This window comes from Melozone crissalis, unplaced genomic scaffold (genome assembly GCF_028551555.1).
Source record: "Melozone crissalis strain CALT ecotype California unplaced genomic scaffold, PUWL_Pcris_2 ptg000016l_1, whole genome shotgun sequence".
NCBI lineage: Eukaryota > Metazoa > Chordata > Aves > Passeriformes > Passerellidae > Melozone > Melozone crissalis.
In genome coordinates this window covers 16472951-16492710 of record NW_026535794.1, presented here as the reverse complement: position 1 = coordinate 16492710, position 19760 = coordinate 16472951, and the positions used below count along the sequence as shown (strand labels likewise).

Below are 19760 nucleotides of genomic sequence, written 5' to 3'. Positions count from 1 at the left end.
TTGATACTGGGAGGTGGACTGAGGGGAGAAGGAAAACAACCCCAAAATTATTTAAATATTAAGCTGTAGCTGTAACAAGGAAAGGAGCAAATTATAGGATGGTTGTATAAAAAGAAGTTTATCTGCTCTATCAGTGAGGAGAACCCAAGCTGTGTTACTCATTTAGGCTGAAGTACAACCCTAGGAAAGCAGTTAGCTGCTGGAGTAGTAAATCCCTGAACTTTTATTTGAAAACTGAAAGTTTGAATTTAGTTTAAGGCATTTTATTAACTTTTGCTTTACTTTTTGGTGGGCAAGCATAACTTGGTGTTCTTTCTAGAGCAGTTTGGTCTGTTTGCCCTAAAATTAAGCTTCAATTTCTGAAATAAATTGAGTATAGCTAATTAAAAATAGAAAAGTAAGCAGCAAATAGCAAAATAAAATTTACTGTACGTTATGCAATGTGTAAGATTTAACTTTCTTTTTTATTTTAATAATCAGTAATGCCTTTGCATTTGCTGAGTGTTGCATTAGTAAAATGACTCCTTGACTTTCATTAGTTTACTGCTCCTCACTTTTCCTTCTCAAGGTGTCACTTTCTTACTACCATTTTAGAAGAAAAATTCTATTATGAATAAAACTATATCTTTACAGTATCACTTTAATCCACATTTGGTCATTTGTGCCACTCCATGTATGTGTGACTCCTGGTCTGTTTATAGCAATGATTTTGGCTGACGTCTGTGAAATTCTGTGTGAGTGGTAACTTGGGGAAAAAGGAACTTCTTTACGTTGGAATGCTTGCCCTGTGAGTCGGATATTGCAAAACAGCACGGACTTTGCTGTGCTGGATTGGCACTGTGGCAGGACAGAGGGGTAGGGAATGAAATAAGGCTTTGTAAGTTTTTTTGCTCAATAGAGCTACTTCTTGACTGGTATAAAACATTTATTTGGGGGGGGCATAATGACTATGTAGTTGGGCAGTACCATGATCAGGCTAGATTTTCTTTCTTTGGCAAAGCATTGCGCATTCAACTTAGTAGGTTATGAATTTCTGGAAAATGTTACTGCACAGTTGGTGTATTCTCTGAGGCCACTGCTCTGCTAGGAAAATTGCAAGTTTTTATGCTTTTGGTTGCGTGTGGAAGGCAGCCATGTTTATTTCAATACACTAGGCCACATAAAAATGCAGTGAAGAAAAATTGTTTTGTCTTATTACTTTTACATTTGGCAAATCAAAATGACCATGATAGGCTGTTCTGTTAGTGCTGGCATGTTGGGTATTGTGTTCCTATTGTGTTGTTTTATTTCCTCCCATATGCAGTACTTTAGAAAGTGTTCTGCACACAGATTTGCATTGAAGTAACAAAGCCAGTTAAAATACACTTTGGACATTTTAGTTTAAAACTTATCCTAGATAAATTTCTATAATTTTTACCTTTTGAAGAAGTCTTCTTAATTAGTTATCCCCATATAATATCACCACCATAAACTAATCTTACTGTCAAGTTTTCTCTGTTAACAACTAATTGGTATCTGTCACTTGGTAGTATTTGTTCTTTTGAAGAAGTTCAGATTCTGATAGTGTCTAGTTTAATCAATTTGATTGCATGTTAACTGAAAGGTGAAACATGGAGTCATAGAAAGTATGGATGGAGTTGTCACAAAGGTAATGACCTTCCTTGACCTTCCTTTTCTGCTGCCTAGTGTTTCTTTCCACATGCCCAGTATGTGGGCACAGAAACAGTGACTCTCCTAAAGCCCTTCCTGACTCCCAGTTCCCTCTAGAGGGGCAGGAGGAGCAGACCATCTCTGAGTTCTAGGTGGTGAGCACTTGTAAGCTTCCTTTATATATCTACACTGACACTTTTCAGTGTGGACAAAATGAGAGTTAGGATGTTAACAAGGTATTTTTGTGGCTATAAAGAAAACACAAATGCTCTATCAGCAGTGAACTGTGTAAAGTTAACTGTCATGTGGTACTACAGTATGTATACTGCAATTCTAATGTCTCTCTGTTCCTACTTGTGCATTTCAGTAGAAGACTTTATGATTCTGATACTGTGTGATGTTATGAACCAAAAAAGAGTTAATTAGGCTCAGATACTTGGATGCCAGAGGATGGTGGGTAATGCACAGTCATGTATTAGATAATTCTAAACAAATGGCAAGAAAATTCGTTTTAGGTGCTTTCAGGTGGATGTTATAATTGCCAGTGTAGGTGTACAGGGTTTGGAAAGGAAGGAGTTTTGGTTGGGTCTTGAAGATGGTAGGGGAGAAGGGAGGGAAACCAGGTGCTGCTTTATTAGAGAAGTCTGATCTTTAGTTAACTCAAATTTTGAACTTCTTATACTTTCGGAATTGAAGTGGTGTTAATGGAGATGCTAATTAACTGTGATAATTGCTAAGGAAAGTTGACTGTGTTGGAAAATGGAATATTCTTATTTCAGCCTATGTTAAATCTGTTTTTCAAGTCCAGGATAGTTTTGAGCTTTTGTTGCAGTTCAAAGTGTCTTGGATTCAGCAGTTGGGATATGGAAACAACTTACAAAAACATTCAAATGAGTCCTAGTGGAACAGAATCTCAAATCTGCAGTAGGCATTAAGTCAATTTTGAATTGGTTCCCAGACCTTTGCTCTTTGTTATTTCTGGTGATTTTCGTGTATTAGTAAGGAAGATGTGATTTTTGTTGGAAAGGTTAGGAGATAGCTGTGATATTTTAACCTTGACTCTGACTTGCCCTATGACTTGTTAATCACTAGGGAAGACTTGCTCACACAGTTGCACCACTACAGTTTTATATAACTGTAGGGCTGATGCCCTTGTTGGCCATCTTCCAGTTAGGAGTAGCTCTTTCCAGCTTCAACTGCTTTCAAAATAATGATTAAACTGAGGAAACTCACTGTGATTGTGCAGTAAACATTTCCATGGGGAGTTCTGAAACCCAACTGGAGTATTTATAACACAATATGAATTTCCTTATGGTGCATCAAAGATATATATCAGCGATTCCTAAATCTGAAAATACGCTAGTAAGGAGTGCAAAACCAAGTCTTCATTCCTCTTTCCTGAGGAAAGTGTAGCCAGTAATGAAGGTCTAACTGTAAGAGGAGAAGGTGAGAAGTTGCCATGAGGAGCTGTCTCAAGGGACAGTAGTGTGCTCTCTCCCTTATCAGGCCTGTTTCTGGGGTCTGGACTAGTCTTGGCAATCTTGTTCTCATGGTCAGCTTTGCCAGGCATGCAGCTGGGAGATGCAGAGCTGGTGGCAAGTCACAGCCACCTTGCAATTGCTTGGGGTTAGGCTTTGCAAATTATCGTTCAAGTGAGGGGAACCTCCCTGTTTTTAGAGGTAGACCTCTGCTTGTGGGTTGCTTTCTGGCCTTTTAAACATCCTCAACAACTTTCCCAGACAACTTGAGCTGGCACTGCTTGCTTGGCTGGATTGTCAGATTCCTGGGTGAGAGCTGTGCATGGATTTAACCACATACTAAAACCTTGCTGCCTCAGTATAAGAAGGTAATTTGGTAATATGGTTGTCCTGTGTACATACAGTGTTTAAGCCCTTGACTTGTTTGAAGTGCCTAAAATTCTTGTTCCCCAGAGTATCATCTGCTTTGGTCTTGTAAACTTTCCAACAGCAAACAGCAGTTCAGCAGTCCTTTTGTATGCTCATTCCTGAAGTTTGGGTACACATCCAAACATAAAGTGTTATTATGTGTAAAACAGAATGGAGGTCTGGGTGGTGAGCCCACACCTGTAATTACCCTGCACCATCAGCATGCATTTGTGGCCAGCTCTGTAAAGGCCCATGTCACTTGTCCTGGTGACATGAGGCAGTTGCTGTTGCTGGAGCAGCCACGATGAGTTCTTATGCAGCTGAGGCCCAGGTAGGACAGGGTTCCTGATGGATGGAGCATGTGGGTGGACAGTCTGGGGGAGCTGCAGCTCAGGGAGGCCCAGGGGCCCCTCTTGAAGGAGCTGCTGCCTGGTAGTGTTGGCCTATCGGGGCCAGCTGCAGGTGGGTGTGACTTGCTGCAGCTGCTCTGATACTCCTGCAGAGCCCTTGGTGGCTCAGTTCTGGGGCTGGGCACAGCCTGAAATGGGAGCATGCTGCTGAGCTGATACACCCTGTGGGGTTTGAAAGTCTGCACAGTGAATTTGAGGGGTTTGTTGGTGGGCTGGATAGAATTGGCTTCACAATAGTTTATTGATATAATAGGTATGTTATTGGCTCTTTCTCATGTTTGGGAGATGCCTGTTAGATTTAGGTGTAAATACACCTGGTGGTGTATTTAGGCCACTACAGTATTTAAAAATCACCATGTATGTCTTGAGCATGCTGAACAAAATGTAGTGATAATGCAACTGTAGTACAGGATTATTAATTAATTAATTTACAGGTAAATTAAATTGCATTGGTGCTTTCTGATGTTCTGAAGGGAGTGTTCAAACAAAGCCATCTGGTAAATTTTCATCTCATTTTTTTCCTTGAAAAAGGGAGATGATTTTACCTCTTAGCAGAAATTAATTAAAATATATCTGTGTTGAACAACTGGCAAAAATACATTTAAAAAATTTAATGATTTTTACCTCAGTAGAATGATGTAGTAAATAAATACTAAAAGAATGGCTAATACAAAAATATTAAACAGCTATTTCATTACATGATCAGTGTCTAAAAAAATAGAAGTGTTGGTGTAACTGGAGCACAGCCTCATAATTATGATATACTGCTTATATCTTGGAGGGGAATCAAATGCATCTATACATGGGGTTTTGTTGTTAAGCATGTGCATTACAGGTGTGTCATGGTTGTAAGTATTGCTTTGACAAGCCTAACTTTCCCCCATGCTAAGTGATTCTGCCTGGCTCTGAGCATGCAAGATACTTCTGGTGCAGGATTATGGTCTAGCTTTTGAAAAACTGTATTTGAGTATGAGACTTACTCTGTTATCCTTACTTTTTTCCCCTTACATCTTTACAGAGAATAACGTACAGCTTTAGACAACATAATGTAGGGAAAGGTTTTGAGGTAGTGCTGGTTCAGGTTGCAGTAACTTGTGTTTGTGCAAACTGACCTTTAACCTTTGTAGGGTACTAAATAGTTTGGTGGTGGTGTATCTCTTTTTGCTTTTGTGATGGACTGTCTTTCTAACTTGCAGGGTTAAAGGTGGGGAGAAAGAAGTTTAAAATAGCAATTTTGTCACTGCTTGTGTAGTTAGAAGGCTAGGAAGACAGAATTTGCATTATAATGGCTCTCATTTTGCCCCATACTGTGTAATTTAGTTGTGTTCTGTGTCTGTAGCTCTCGGAAGACTTGGAAACAATTATTTTTTTATGACTCCATTCACTCCTACCTATCAGTCCTTTACTGTTCTTTACTGTAATTGCCCATAAGATAAAGTCTTTGCCATTTTCACATCACTTTGACTTCTTATTTACTCTGAATACTAGATTGCTATGCAACTTGTGAAGCTGGTGGTACTTCATGTAGTACCTCTGGGTATTGAGAAACTTCTCAGTAGGGAAAGGGAAAGTAAAAGCTGGGAGAGTGTTATATTTGCAATATCTTGGTTTTTCCCTGAAATGTGTAAGAAGATTACTTAGTTTGGTGTGGTTTATGTGAACATTTGGAACTCTTAGAAAATCCCATCAAGAATAATGGAAGAGTTTTTTCTTGCTTAGAAATCTTAGAGAAATGGGAGGCCTTAAGAGCAGGAAATTTAAAAGAAGGTTGCAGTGTGGAATGGATATTCTTGTTTAATTGTAGATGGAAGTGTTCAGGTGACTTGAGCTTAGGCACAAATACTGATCTAAAAGATATTGAGAATTATCTCCTTTCTCGTTTCAGCTGTTGAAGTGTTTTCACATTGAGGAAAACCAAGTTGCCTTGAAGAGTAGTTGGTAGGGAGGCCAGAAGCAGGTGGCCATTTGGGAAGTGCTGCTTTTGGTGTTCTAGACATCAGTACCTTTATTGCAGAGACAGGTGCTGGAAAATTTGGTCTGCTCAGTATGCACAAACAGAAATAGTAACCTAGAACTAATAACAAGTAGTCTCAAAATAAAACAACAGTTTAAGGAAACAGCATTGCTTCAGTAAACTTAAGACCTGATTTTATGCATCTAACCATGTAGGCTGTTGATAAGCCTATTTAAATTTTCTGATCTAATGTTGAGGAGAAAATGTCTGTTAATTTCTGCATTGGTATGTTAGGACTCTTAAAAGCATCAAAATTATAAAGGCTGTTTGTTTGCTAGTAATGAAATAAAGTTTGAGAGTTAGACCAGTGAAGGGACATACTGCATTACTCTAATTGTAAAATCCAAGTGAGTTTTACACTATGTGAAAAAGAAATGTGCATGTGATCTATTGAAATACTTCTGCATCTGAACTATGGTTCACCTGGCTGTGATCCAGGTTTGGGACAACTTTCCTTCTCCCTTTCCCACTTCTTTGCCCTTCCACCTCCTTAGAATGCAGATGTTGATTACTGTGAAATCAGACATGGTGAATAGTCTTTCTCTTTTCTTTCAGGGACCAGTTACTCTCCACAAGAAAATTCACACAACCACAGTGCTCTTCATAGTTCAAATTCCCATTCTTCTAATCCCAGCAATAATCCAAGCAAAACTTCTGATGCAGTGAGTATTTGTGATTGATTTTTATCGGTGTGTTGCCCTGTTCGTACACACCATATTTTCATAATTTTGTCTAAGACAGGCAGCATATACACTGTGCTTGAGTCTTTATTTTATCAACACTCAGTAAACTCAACCTGCAGTTATGTGTTTTAAAACTATTCTAATTGGTAATCATTAGAGCTTTCATTTACCTGCCATTCATTTTAAAATATTAGATTGTTTAAATGACATAGAAACAGGAGTATTTTTCCATGAACTTTGTGGTAAACTTAGAGTAGACAGTGTGATTTTACTTATTTGAAATGCATTACATACTGTGAATTTTAGTCACTTCAGTATCAAAATTTTAGTAGTTATAGTGGTGGTATTAAAAAATTGCCCAAAACCAAAATTGCTTAATTTGTGATCGGTGGGAAAATTTTGGAAAGATAATAATTCTGAGGATGTTGTAAGGTGAAGGAAACTAATGTTACCAGTATTGACCTTACTGTATCCCACTAAATGTACTACTAGATTTTGTTAAGGGGTTTGATGGGAATAAATCAGAGGAAACTACTGCAGAATGCAGCAGGAGCATACTGGTCTTGTGTTCAAGCTGTCATGTAGAGGTGGTAGAAAGCAGTGACATGGGTACATAAAAGGTGCCATGTAGTTTTTAAAACAATGAAAGCTATTAAATTTGTATATTAAAATTCTCAAGTAGTCTTTTGTCCAACACTGTTTTGTTTTAAAGGCTTATGATTCTGCGGATGATTGGTCTGAGCACATCAGCTCTTCAGGCAAAAAATACTACTACAACTGCCGGACAGAAGTTTCACAGTGGGAAAAACCAAAAGAGTGGCTGGAAAGGTATATGTTTGTATTTGTTTTAATTGTATAAAGAACAAATACTCTTAAGCACATTTCAGAGCACTTGAGCTTATCTAATAGATTACTGCCATAAAAGATTGTGCTCTAAGTCTGCTGTGTTCCTACCCTTACCATGACCTCTGGCACCTCTTTTATCCCTTGACAATCCAGAGCCTGAGAGGGAAGTATGGTTGGTTTGTGTGGAGGTGATTTGTTGGGGGAGTTTTGTTGTTTGGTTGGTTGGTTTGGTTTTTGTTTTGTTCTGGGCTTTATTTGTTTGTTTTCATTGGATTTTTGTTTTAGTTTTCTGGGTGAGTGTTGTTTTTAATGTTTTGTTTCAGGGTGGGTTTTTTGGGTGGTTTTTTATTTTGGACAAGATTAGTGAGCTGAATTGGTGTATTGTGAGCTTCAACAAGCACACATGTAAGGAGGCAGTGGCTGGAGTTTGCTAACCCCACCTGTAGCAGCAAGCTCTTAACAGTTTAATATCTCATGTAAATTATTGAAACTGTTTTATTATTAGATAATGTACATTTTTACCTAACTTTTGTTTTCTTTTCTTCAGAGAGCAGAGACAAAAAGAAGCAAGCAAAATGTCAGTTAACAGTTTTCCAAAAGATAGGGATTACAGAAGAGAGGTGATGCAGGCGACAGCTGCCAGTGGGTTTGCCAGTGGAAGTATGTGGTTCTTTTACAGCAATATATTCTTGCCTTGTTTGTATTACTGTTTTCTTTTCCAAAATTCAAAAACAATGAAAAATCCCTTTCCTTAGCTCTTTTTCTCACCTTTTCATATATAAAAGCCAAATGGTTAGCACAGTTAACTCTCCCAAATGTGGTTTCTTTAAATAACTTCACTAGTGCAACATTTGCTTAATGCTTTTCATGGTTCTCCTCCTTTTTGTGGCTTTTGCTGTTGAGTTTAATTATCTTCATGGGTAGTTACTTAAATTTGCATCATCTGTAATTTAGTTGGACTGTTGTGATCGTTGAGACCTGCTAATCTCATATTCTGACCTTAAAAATAAAGATTTCACATCTAAAAATAATAACCTAATTCAATGAATTTTGATATCAGGGTTTTCAGAGGCTTGTGTGTGTTATTGAGGGCATATTTTTGCCTCACCAATACTCTTGGCAAAATCTTCCCTGGACTGTAAATTTCTGTAACTTGCAGATTTTTATTCTGATAGTTAGCTTTAATCTCTGTCAGTTTTCTTCTGGTAGATAGTTGTACTGTGAGATCCTGTCTGTATCTGATGTAGTTTGGATAAATTTGTAGCGTAGGTCTCAGGGTAGTTTAAAAGCAGAAGCCAAAGCATTATTCTTCACCCACGCTCTTGGGATTTGACAAGGTGATGTGTAAAGGGGTATTTTTCTGTGTACACTGAAACTTCCTCTGCATGCTAAAATATACTGGATGCTGCAAAAAGATAGCAGTCATGCATAATGCAGTGAGTATTTGTTTTGTGACAGGTGAAAATGTAAGAATCTATAAAAGAATTACTCTCTGTTTACTTGGTATGTTCCCTGAGTAGCATATTTTAGTCTATGATCATGTGACCAGTGCAGATGAGTCATTCATTTAATATATATAAATGCCTTGAATTAACTGTAAGTAAGCTTGTTGTAGTAGTACTCAAGTGACATGAAGAGGAATTCTTTGAAGGCTAGAATGTGAAACTAATAAATGATACTTGATCTTCAGGGATTTTAATGAACAAAAGAAAAATGGCATAAATTATCTCTTCACACTAAATACAAGATGGAAATAATAGATCTTGATTTAGATCTTTTTAGGAGACTTCAAAAGTTAACTTGACTGTAACACTCGTTACAAAGCAGCCTTTCATCAAAATACAGTGCTTAACTGGAGCTCTAAATCAAGCAAAGGTCAGAGAAAATGCATTTTGTCAGTGAGTAGAATTAGATCAGCATCAAAAAAGGCAAAATTTACTTGAAGCTTTTTTTAATCATAAGTTCAATCAGCTCTTGTTGTTGGTGTGCAGCTGTATTAATCAGTTACTGCAATCTTAGACTTGTTTCTAATTTAATCTTTTTTTTTGTTTTTGTTTTATTGCAATGTTACTTGGGGAATTCTGAAAAAAGTGGAAGACAAGCATTCCAGTGACACCAGCAGTATGCTCCCACAGAATATTTTATCTCAAACGAGCAGGCACAATGACAGAGACTACAGACTGCCAAGAGCAGAGACTCACAGTAGTTCTACTCCAGTACAGCATCCCATCAAAACAGTGGTTCATCCAACTGCTACCCCAAGCACTGTTCCTCCTAGTCCATTTTCTCTACAATCTGATCACCAGCCAAAGAAATCCTTTGATGCTAATGGAGCATCTACTTTATCAAAACTGTCTACATCCGCATCTTCCATCCCTGCACAGAAAACAGAGAGAAAAGGTATGTCTCATGGAATTCCCTCTAGTATTCAAATGATGCATTGCATTACATTGCTTGTTCAAAGTATGTTAGTACTAGAATTTAAAGATTTTTTTCCTTTTTGAATGTGTGTGCTTTTAGAACCTGATTACTGTTTTGATGTGTTTACTTTCCCCCAAACCCAATTTGCTGTGTCTTATACAACTTCAGATTGACACTGTGATATTTACTATTTATGGCCTTATTCTGCAAATTAACATTTCAAATTATAATTTGAAAGATGTATTTTTGTAAAACATATTTTAATTCTTGTTTTCTCTCTTGTTGTTTTGGATCTTTGCCATTTGTTTGAGTTGTCATGTAGTTACACAATTTGAAAGTCATTTTGGACCATTATGTTTTATGAACTGCTGTTATTGTTTGGAATGCCTGTGTCAAACCTTTCAATCAACACAAGCACAGTTCTTACAGAAAGCGAGAGTTTCCTACATTTTTGTAGGAGCTAATCTGTTTTGATCTGTATCTTGCGAAATATGGGAGCTTCAATTCTAAATCTCATAGTATGTGTTTCTGTTACCTGATAATACCTGGTAGATCCAGTTACAGTCTAGTGAAGATCAGGGCTCCACTGTGCATTGTTTATGACCTCTCAGACCTCTGTCTTTTAGTTAGATTTAGTTCATTATTTGGGATGAAGAGCTCAAGAAGATTGTGAGAATGAGATGTGTGTCATTGATGGTAGTGGGTTACTTTGGTGTAGTAGAGTTTTCAAAGTGCTACTGTGTAAGAAAATTCTATTTTGAGGGCTTTGGGAGGGAGAAGATGATTTTTGGTAATCATGTTGTGTTTTAATTTAAAATATTGTGTGCTTACAGTGTAATTGAATTCTCTTTTTTAAAGATGGCTTGTTTCCCTGTCCATACTTGCAAGTTGGCCTAGTTAAATAGTTTTAAAAAGAAGGCCAAAACAGACTGTGGTCTGACACCAGTCTTGTGCTCTGTGTTTGTTTTCAACTCTTGCACTTTTGTCTATTAAAGAGTTCCAACTTCTACACAGACTTAAGAACAGGTGGCCACACAAAATATTCAAACAATAGCATACACTGAAAATACTGTAGGGTAATTGTGCATGTAAAGAAATTTTTTAATGTTTTTCTTGACACTTTGTGCATTTTCACATAACCTGTGTCATTAATACTGACTGTGAACTACAGAGGAACAGGTGATTTTCAGCAAGCCTTTTCCTGTTCAGCACAGTAAAGGACAAAGTAAGGTGTACTTGTTCAAGCATGGTTCTTGTACTGAGTGCAGTGGTTACCTGCTTCAGTTAAGCCTCCATTTTCTGACTGCAGTTTGATGCACTTGTACACATCACAGTGAGAACATCCGTGTCAGGTGTTCTTTCCTTTAGTATATCTACTCCATTTCCATTTCTATATTTTAAATACACTTAAACTCCCTCTTATTATTACTCAATTCTGGCATGTTCTTGATTCCCATTTGGTGTGTGATCAGATTTCATACTGGGTATTCTTTTGCTGCTTTACTGCACATCTTCATTAATTGAAGAGATGACTCTTACAGAAATTGAAGGAACTTCCCATCCTGACATGTTGGCAGAGAGTTCAAATATTTCTTACATACAACATTAATTTGAGGACATACAGCTGGGAATAATATTGAAAACAATCACACAGGGCAGTCCTGTAAATCTAGATGTTAGAATCCATGGATGGTTCCATATTAAATAATTTACTGAATTTCTGTATTCTTAGATAGGTATTTTTTAAATTTTATATGGGTTAAATGAATAGATTCTCTGTAATAATCATGCCTCATTGGTCTGTTTCATGGCACTTGATTGTGAGCAAATACTGTACTGAGCTTCAGAAAAGGGTCAATTAGAGAAAGTTAGTAAATAATTGAAGAATTAGAGTAGGTAAATGTTGGGCTTGAAATTCTTACTGTATAAAATGTGAGTTTTCACTCATTGCTTTACCTCTTGTACAAAAACAGAAGGCTTCAGTGCAGGTGCTATCATGATAAAAGCTCATCAAACAGTACATTCAGTTGACTTTCCTTTTTCTGGTGAATGTTGGACTGTCTTTTTAAGAAATTAAACCAGTAAATTTTCCATAGCATTTTACATATCTAAATTTTTTAAAAGGGAAGCAGCAGTGCTTTGGATGATTTACTGTTACTCATTCTCTCAGGTGTGACTCTGAACCTGTAGTACTGGAAGTATGCAGTTTATAAAACATTTTTTGTAGCTGTTAGACAAATTGAAAATACAGTAATTGTCCTGAGACACTCAGTTCAAGCAATCTTCTAAAAGTCTTTGCAGAACTGAAAAATAATTTGAGAGGTTTATGTTTACAGTAATAAAGCAAATAGCATTTGATCTTCTTTTTCTGTTCACTGACTATGCCATCCCTCTCTCTTTCTAAAAAGTGATAAAACTATTTTTTTTCCTAAAAAAGTAGGTTGGTCCAAATGACTGAATAATATGTGCAGTAGTCCTTCCTTAAATGATTTCTTGCTTCTTGTGAATGTGTTGCTGGCTGCTTTATGCCAGCATATATGTACCACTATTTTAATAGTTCTGATTTCAGTGTGTATTTTTTTAAGCAGTAATAGTTTTGAACAGAAGAACAACAGAAAAACACAAAACCCAACGACAATGCTTTTTTCAGCTCAATCTCTTTTGCTGCAGGGGTATGTTGTAGTCCCACAAGGAGATTGAATAAAATCCCTGGCTGAACTATAGCTCAGCTGTTAGCAGTAGTCCTCTGCCCTCAATGGCTGGCAGTAGTGGAGAGTTCCTGGGGAACTATTTGACCTCTACCCTTTGGTTTGAATGTTCCAGTCAGAATCTGCTGCTTCTGTTTGTGCTCACTGTGAGTGCTTTATGCAGGTAAAGTGTGGGGTTGCTTTTCCTACTTTTTGGCTGCTTTATCTGTAGGGCACATCACATTTTCCTATTTCTAATTCAGAATGAAATGTTGTATTGTCCATATCTTAACAGTGTGTCTGTCTGTAGGATACTGCTTCTCACACCTTTCCTCAGAGTCCCATCAAGGCAGCACTTCTGTTTCTGGTGCAGCAGTACTCTAAAACTTTTATGAGAGCACAGCAAGCTGGCCAGTGCAATGCTGGGTGGGCTGTGACTCCAGTGCTTCTTTTCCTTTTCTCACCCTTGTGGTTTTCTTGTAACACTTGCTAGCTTTAGTGGTCAGTTATTAACATTGCTTCTGGTATTGTTGCATCTTCTTTGGCTGAGTTTTGCAGTTCCAAGTATATTACTCAATTCCTATGTCGGTTAGAAAAAGTTACATGTGAGAATATAAGTTTCTTCCAATACTTTCTACTTGTTTGATGAACATTGCTGTTACATTTATTTTGACAGCAGAGGTAAAATACAAAAAAAATTCAGTTTTAAGACTGGAGTAATTCAAATGTGAGAAATGGGGATTTTTTTTTTTTTGTATTTTAGTTAATTTGAGTATTTTTGAGACTCTAGTTGCTATTGTTACTATAGTTCCATTTGGCCAAATGTGTTTACAGAATGCATTGCTTTTAAATATTCATGTATTTTGGCTGTGGCTTACAGTCCTTAGTAGATCAGAACTGAACTGTAAAACAGATAAATGTGATGTCAGTGCTCAGAGAGCTTAGTTGGTGGACTGTACACTCGAGGTGCTTCAGCACAGAAAATGTGTTATGATTCTTAATCATGAGCAGAAAATGAAGCAGTTCTGTTAGCTGTTCTGGGTAGTAGTTTTTAATCAGTGAAGCAGAGATGAGGTTTAGAGGGCGACAGGATACAAATTTCTGAGAATTTTGTAATATAGTTTTTCTCCTACTGAGAGCACACTGGGAGAGCACTAGTGCCTAATAGTTGCTAGCAGTGCAAAGATAACAGCTCAAGCTCACAAGAGAGTGAGGTAATATTGTAGTGTTGACTCCAAAGGACTTTGGATGCATTTGTTTTGTTTTAAATGGGATAAAAATTACATCAGTACTGAGAGCTATAGGAACACTCAAAGGGTCATTTTAATAATTTAGGAATCATCTAGTCAGCAGTAGTCAGTAATTTCCATGTCATTAAAAGTCAGTCTTTGTTGCTATAAATCAGAGTAAGAACAAGCTAATATAGCATTAATTTAAAGCTAGTCATGCAGGGAGTGCAAGTATGTTAGCTGTCAGAAAGAGGGCTGTGAAGTAAAGTCCTTTCTTCACAAAAAAGGCATTTCCCAGTTTTGTTCTTTTTTCCCACTTCTCTGTCACTCTCATGTGCCTGATGAGCTCTGCACACCCTGGTCAGGAGGGAGAGTGAGCAAGTTCCAGGTGCTCACAGGGCTCCACAGACACAGCAGAGGTGTGGGACTGGCAGTGTCAAACCTCTGCATTGAAGCAGAGTAGCTGAACAGTCAGAAGGCTTCAATTTCCACCCCCTTGCATTCAAGTCTTGTAGGCTCAGGGTTGTCTTTCATCATGTCAGTCCTGGCAGATCAGCTGTTTGCTTAGGTGCAAAAATTCTTGTCATGATGGGCAGAGATTGGTGATGGCAAGATTCTGTAGTGTGTTTATGTACTGACTCAAACTGAGAAGCTAAGGGTGCTTAGAAAAAAAAACTGAGGATCATTTTGGCACAACTGCTGAAAATTATCTGTTTTTTGGGGTTTTTTTCTGAAAGGATTGTTTGGCCATTATTTAGTAAACATTTAATAACCATTTATTTGGCCATTATTTAATAACCCATTATGGTTTGTTAAAAAATTCCCACTGCTTGGAAGAATCACACCAGAATGTTCCCATTCTGACTTGATCTAGTGTTTCTACTTCAGCAAAAACTTTGGCAAACCTCTTCACAAAACTTAAACCAAACTGAATCTTGTGTCATACAGGTTCTTGTCATGTGAAATTCTGACTGATAACTTGGATTTCTTTCTTGTTTGTCCAAAAGATGTGATTGTGGGTCACACTCCTAGCAGAGAGGGTTATGAATAGAAAGCTCTTCCCTAATCATTGTGGTTTTCAAAAATAATTTTTATAATAAAAGGTTTTTTGCAGCTCCATTTTAATATTAAACGAATTAATAGTTCTTCCCATTAAGTTAATGTCCAAATCTAATGGTGTTTCTTTTTGCCATCCACATACTTTGTTTTCCTCTGTGGGTTTATTTTGGTCATTTTTTTTTCCACGTGAATGAAGTTGATGGTCCAGAAAGTTGTTTAGTTGTAGAATACAGGTCTGTGTGTAGGCTGCATCTAATAAACTTACTTGCACAATTGTCAGAAAGCAAATTCTGTTTTCACGTTATTGCCACAAAGGGAATGGATTTTTAAAGTTTTTTTAGAAGTTCCAGATGTTGAGACTTTATTGTGCATAGCTTATAATGGAAAAATTGGTGCGAAGTCATGTTTTTAAAATCACAAAACCTTATTTTAAAAATTATTTAATTTTCATGTTTTATCTCTTCCTCTGAATAAATAAAGAAAAAAAATATTTAATGAAGTTCTTACAACTTGAAGAGATCGCAGTATGCTGTATTTTAGTTTTAGTTTGTTTTTTATTATTTAAAAAGATTTCCTTGGAACTTGCATAATAAAAGGTGAAGTTTTAGGTGAGGTTAGAGTCATTTGCACAGCATTTGTTTTGAAATTGATGTTGACAATGAAGAGGCTGCAGCCTTGCCCTGTTCCACTTCTTCAGCCATAGTATGTGCTGTAAAGCCTGAAAAAGTCTCAAGTTGTTATAAAAAAATTTTGATAAGATGTGGATTAATTTTGCATTTTGTGTTGGTAGAATTCCAGTTGTCATTTCAAAATCAATTTAATGCTTAATGATTCAGGTTAGGTTTATGAATGACTGTCACGTAATCCAAATCCTTATTTTGCAATACTAGTGTAGATTGCTTGTCAAGGACCTTGAATTGATGTTGACACAGGTGTATCAGAATTGTAAAACTACAGGATTTAAATTTGTGGAGATGTTTAACTTTTCTCAGCATGCTGTGTTCATCTTGACTGTTTCGTGATGTTTGAGGGCTTCAAGTGCACTTAAGAACCACAGGATTGTATTATTAACAGGCATTTTTAAAAACTCTAATAAACTAAAAAATAGTGTTTAGATGTTGGAAAGTAAACTTAATTCTTTGGCAAAATAAACAATGAAACAGTCTGTCAGAAAAAGGGAATTAGGGAGGAAAAGAAAGGGAGTTAGGAGTTTCTGCTTTTTTTGTGGAAAAAGTGGGGGAAATCTATACACCCCAGTGAGTGATATCTGAGGGTTTTTGTCAGACAAATATTTCATCTTGAGGAGTTCTGGCTAGGTAAATTAACTTCAAAAGGCAAAACTTGCAGGCTCTGTACAGCATCATAAATTAAACTAGAAGGTTTTAAACTTTGTAGTTACATTACTCAGAAATGGATGTGGAGATATTTAGAAGCTTTGTTTTGTTGGCAGCATTCTAGGATTTAGTATCCTGTCTGAGCTGTGAAGTAAGATAGATGGGTTTAAATTTAGCTAAAGAAAGTTGTGATTATATACAACTAATTTGTAGTCTGTATTTTTAACATGTGAGTTTCCATCACAGAGGGGTTTCTCTTTGTGAAGAAGAGGTAAAGATCACGGGTTGAGACGAGAACAATTTACTGGAAACAGCAGTGAAATAAGAAATGAACAGTAAAAGCAACAATATTAAAAGCAACAATATTATTAGAAGGGTGTACAAGAGAGGTGAAAAATGCACCTGTGAACAAAAGCTCACCACAGAGGAGCTGCAGTATGGGAGCTGCTGCCACTTTCTCCTACTGGAGAAAGGCTCCCTTCCCCAGCCCAGGCAGTGAAGTGAGCTGGTACAAGATAACTGCCCTTCCTGGCTGCCGCAGAAATTAACCCTGTGCTGGCCAGATGCAGGACGTTATCCACCCCTTATTCTACACCACCTACATCTTGCCCAGATCCTACACCTTCCATCTGGTGTGCTCCTGGCTAATTGCAAGATGTATCAGAATCTCCTGACTGGTATATCTGAAGCAGTCCATACTCACTGTCCACAGTAGTTATAGCATATAGTGACAGTGTCATTCAGCAGCCAATGTTTTAAAATTCAACATTAGAGACTGTTCTCACAATAGAGTCAAATCCCCTTGAGGTACACATATAGTATTTCCTAATCCCTCTGCATTACCCACGAAGTGCACACAGGCTCTTGAGCAAAAACTTGGATGGGTTTGCCTACCCTGTGTGTGGGTTTTGCCTTTGCTTGAGGAAGGACCAATCCAAACTGTCTTTCCTACCACATTCTTCATGTGCACCTCAGGGACTTAATCCCTTTCTGTGGTACATGAAAGTTTTGTTTGGACAGGGCTTTCTTGCTTAGTGTAGCTTATGGTGTTAACTAACTATGTGGCCTTGGCTAGATTTATCTCCCAGTGTTTGAAGGCCCTACCAGTTACTGCTTTCAGTGTGGTTTTTAACAGTCTATTGTACAGATCAGTTTTCCCAGAGGCTGGTGTCTGATAGAGAGTATTACATACCCACTCAGTACTGTGGCCCAGGTGTCTCTGAGGCTGTATTCAAAATGAGTCCCATTGGCTGCTTCAGTTCTTTCAGGGTACCATGCTGCTAGAGGACTTGCTTTTCAAGGCCTGAGGTGGTGTTCCAGGCAGTGGCTGAGGCGCAGGGTATGTGTCCAGCCATGCAGTGATTGTTCCTGTCATTGTAAGCATGTAGAGCTTGCTGTGCTGGATTTGTGGAAGTGTGATATAATCCATTTGCCAGGCTTCCCTGTACTTCTCACCATCGTCCATCGTACAGCAGGGGCTTCACCCACTTGGTCTGCTTGACTGCAGTGTTTGGTTTGCAGTTGTGGATAACATGTGAGATACTGTCCATGGTTAAACCCAGCCCTCAGTTGTGAGCCTGTCAGTGTGTTGCATCTCTTTCCTGATGATGTGAGGTGCCATGAGCCCACTGAACAGAAATAAAAAATTCACCCTTACGTTGCCAGTCCAGATGCATCTGAGACACTTTAAGCTTGGCAGCTTGGTCACCCCTCTGTTGTTGGGGTGTTCCTCAGTAGCCCAACTCTCAGGTGCAGAGAGCATCTGCATGACAGACTTTCACAGTCAACTTCCCTACCCAAGCAATTATGTCTTGCCACTGTACAGCAGCCCAGATGGTTTTCCCTCTCTGGTGCCAATTGGTCTTTTTCCATCAGTCCAGCCATCTTCATAGAGCATTTGCAACTGTCTGTGACTCGTTGTAGAGGTAGAGTGTTGGCCATTTTGTCTCATTCAGTGATTCCTAAAGCCAGCTGGATGGCTTTCAGCTGTACAACCTGACTTGATCCACCTTGTCCCTCAATAGCTTCTGTGGCTTGCCTCATAGGAGTCCAGCAGCTTTCCATTTTCAGTGTGTCCCTACAACACAACAGGAGCCATCAGTGAAGACACTATCACTTTTCATTTGGTAGTAGCTGGTTATATGGTAAGGTCTCCTCAGCACATGTCACCTTCTCCTCCTCTGATGATTATGATAGTTCAAAATTTTCATCTTTGGGCCAGTTAGTGATGACTTCCAAGATCCAAGGGCGATTGGGGTTTCATGTTTTAGTTTGCTGTGTAACCAGGATGACCCAATTGCTCCACGTGGCATCAGGTGTGGAAGGGATTTCTCCCTGGCACATCCAGCCCAGCAGTGGCAGTCAGGATGCCAGGAACAGCTGTACTTCGGTGCCAATCACTTCTGAAGCAGCTTGAACCCCCTCATAAGTTGCCAGTATCTTTTTTTCAGTTGGGATGTAGCAGGCCTCAAATCTTTTGTATCCCAATTCCAGAACTCCAGGGGTTATCCTTGTGTCTCCCCAGGTACTTTTACCAGACACTCCAGGAAGGACCATTCTCCCTGATTGCAGTGTAGAGCATTTTTCACATCTTCTGTCTCAATAGGCCCAAGGAAATTCCAGAATTCTCAAAAGCTGGTTTAATAGGCCTGAAAGTGACAAAGGGCATAAAAAGCTGAGGAAAATTACCTGCCCCTGTTCCCCCACAGCCTAGGTAAATTTAATGGACTCCCAGAGGTAGGCCCCAAAGGAAGGATAAAAGAGCATTACTGAGCACACATCCCAAATGATCCTCATGGCCCCCCACATGCCATAAACTGGTCTCCCACAGTGCAGCAACACAGCAATCCTGATCTCTCTCTCTCCCTGCTATGAAGAGGTACCGTGGTGGGCACACAGGGTGTATACAGGAATATACACAGGGTTGTGTGCCACAGCCATGTGAACAGACCAAACAACTTTGTGGCTGTTGACTCCCTGCCCAGTACAACAAATGCTTAAATCAAATTTGTTTCAAACCACTCTGGTCAGATCTGGTTATCTCAACCCTTTGGGTGCCAAATAAAGCTCTTGAGGTTTATGAGTGGTGTTGCCCATGCCCTGTTCATTCACTGCTTCCTCCCTCTCTCCTGTGACAGACGGAGAGAATTGGAGGCACAAAAGGAAAAGATTGCAGATTGAGATACGAAAAATTTACTGGAATCAGCAATAAGAAATGAACACTAACAACAACAATATTAATAAAAGGGTGTACAAGAGAAACAATTCACCCTACACTGACTGGAAAAACTCCCTTACCTCTGCCTCTGGTAGCAAAGTGAGGTGGCATAGAAGAACCCATCTCCTCTGGCTACTCCAAAAATTAACCTTGTCCTGGCCAGAACTAGCACAGTTACTTAATACAGACAAGAAATACTTGAATTTCTACAGATATTTTTACAGATTTGTTTTGGTTTTTTTTTTTTTTTTTTAATTGGCAGAAACAGGTTTATAGCTTAAATTTCATTAATAATAAATTAATTTGTGTAATGCAGTGATGCTC

At 38.3% G+C, this 19760-nt stretch overlaps 1 protein-coding gene across 1 annotated transcript in view; it reads left to right on the top strand.

Moving 5' to 3' along the window:
- The window catches only part of WAC (WW domain containing adaptor with coiled-coil), a 53370-nt gene that overhangs the window by 13229 nt on the left and 20381 nt on the right, over positions 1 to 19760 (top strand). Inside the window, exons 4-7 of the mRNA XM_054273773.1 lie at positions 6516 to 6622; positions 7356 to 7471; positions 8037 to 8149; positions 9581 to 9889. Coding sequence (XP_054129748.1) covers positions 6516 to 6622; positions 7356 to 7471; positions 8037 to 8149; positions 9581 to 9889 — 645 coding nt within the window. The remainder of the gene's footprint in view (positions 1 to 6515; positions 6623 to 7355; positions 7472 to 8036; positions 8150 to 9580; positions 9890 to 19760) is intronic.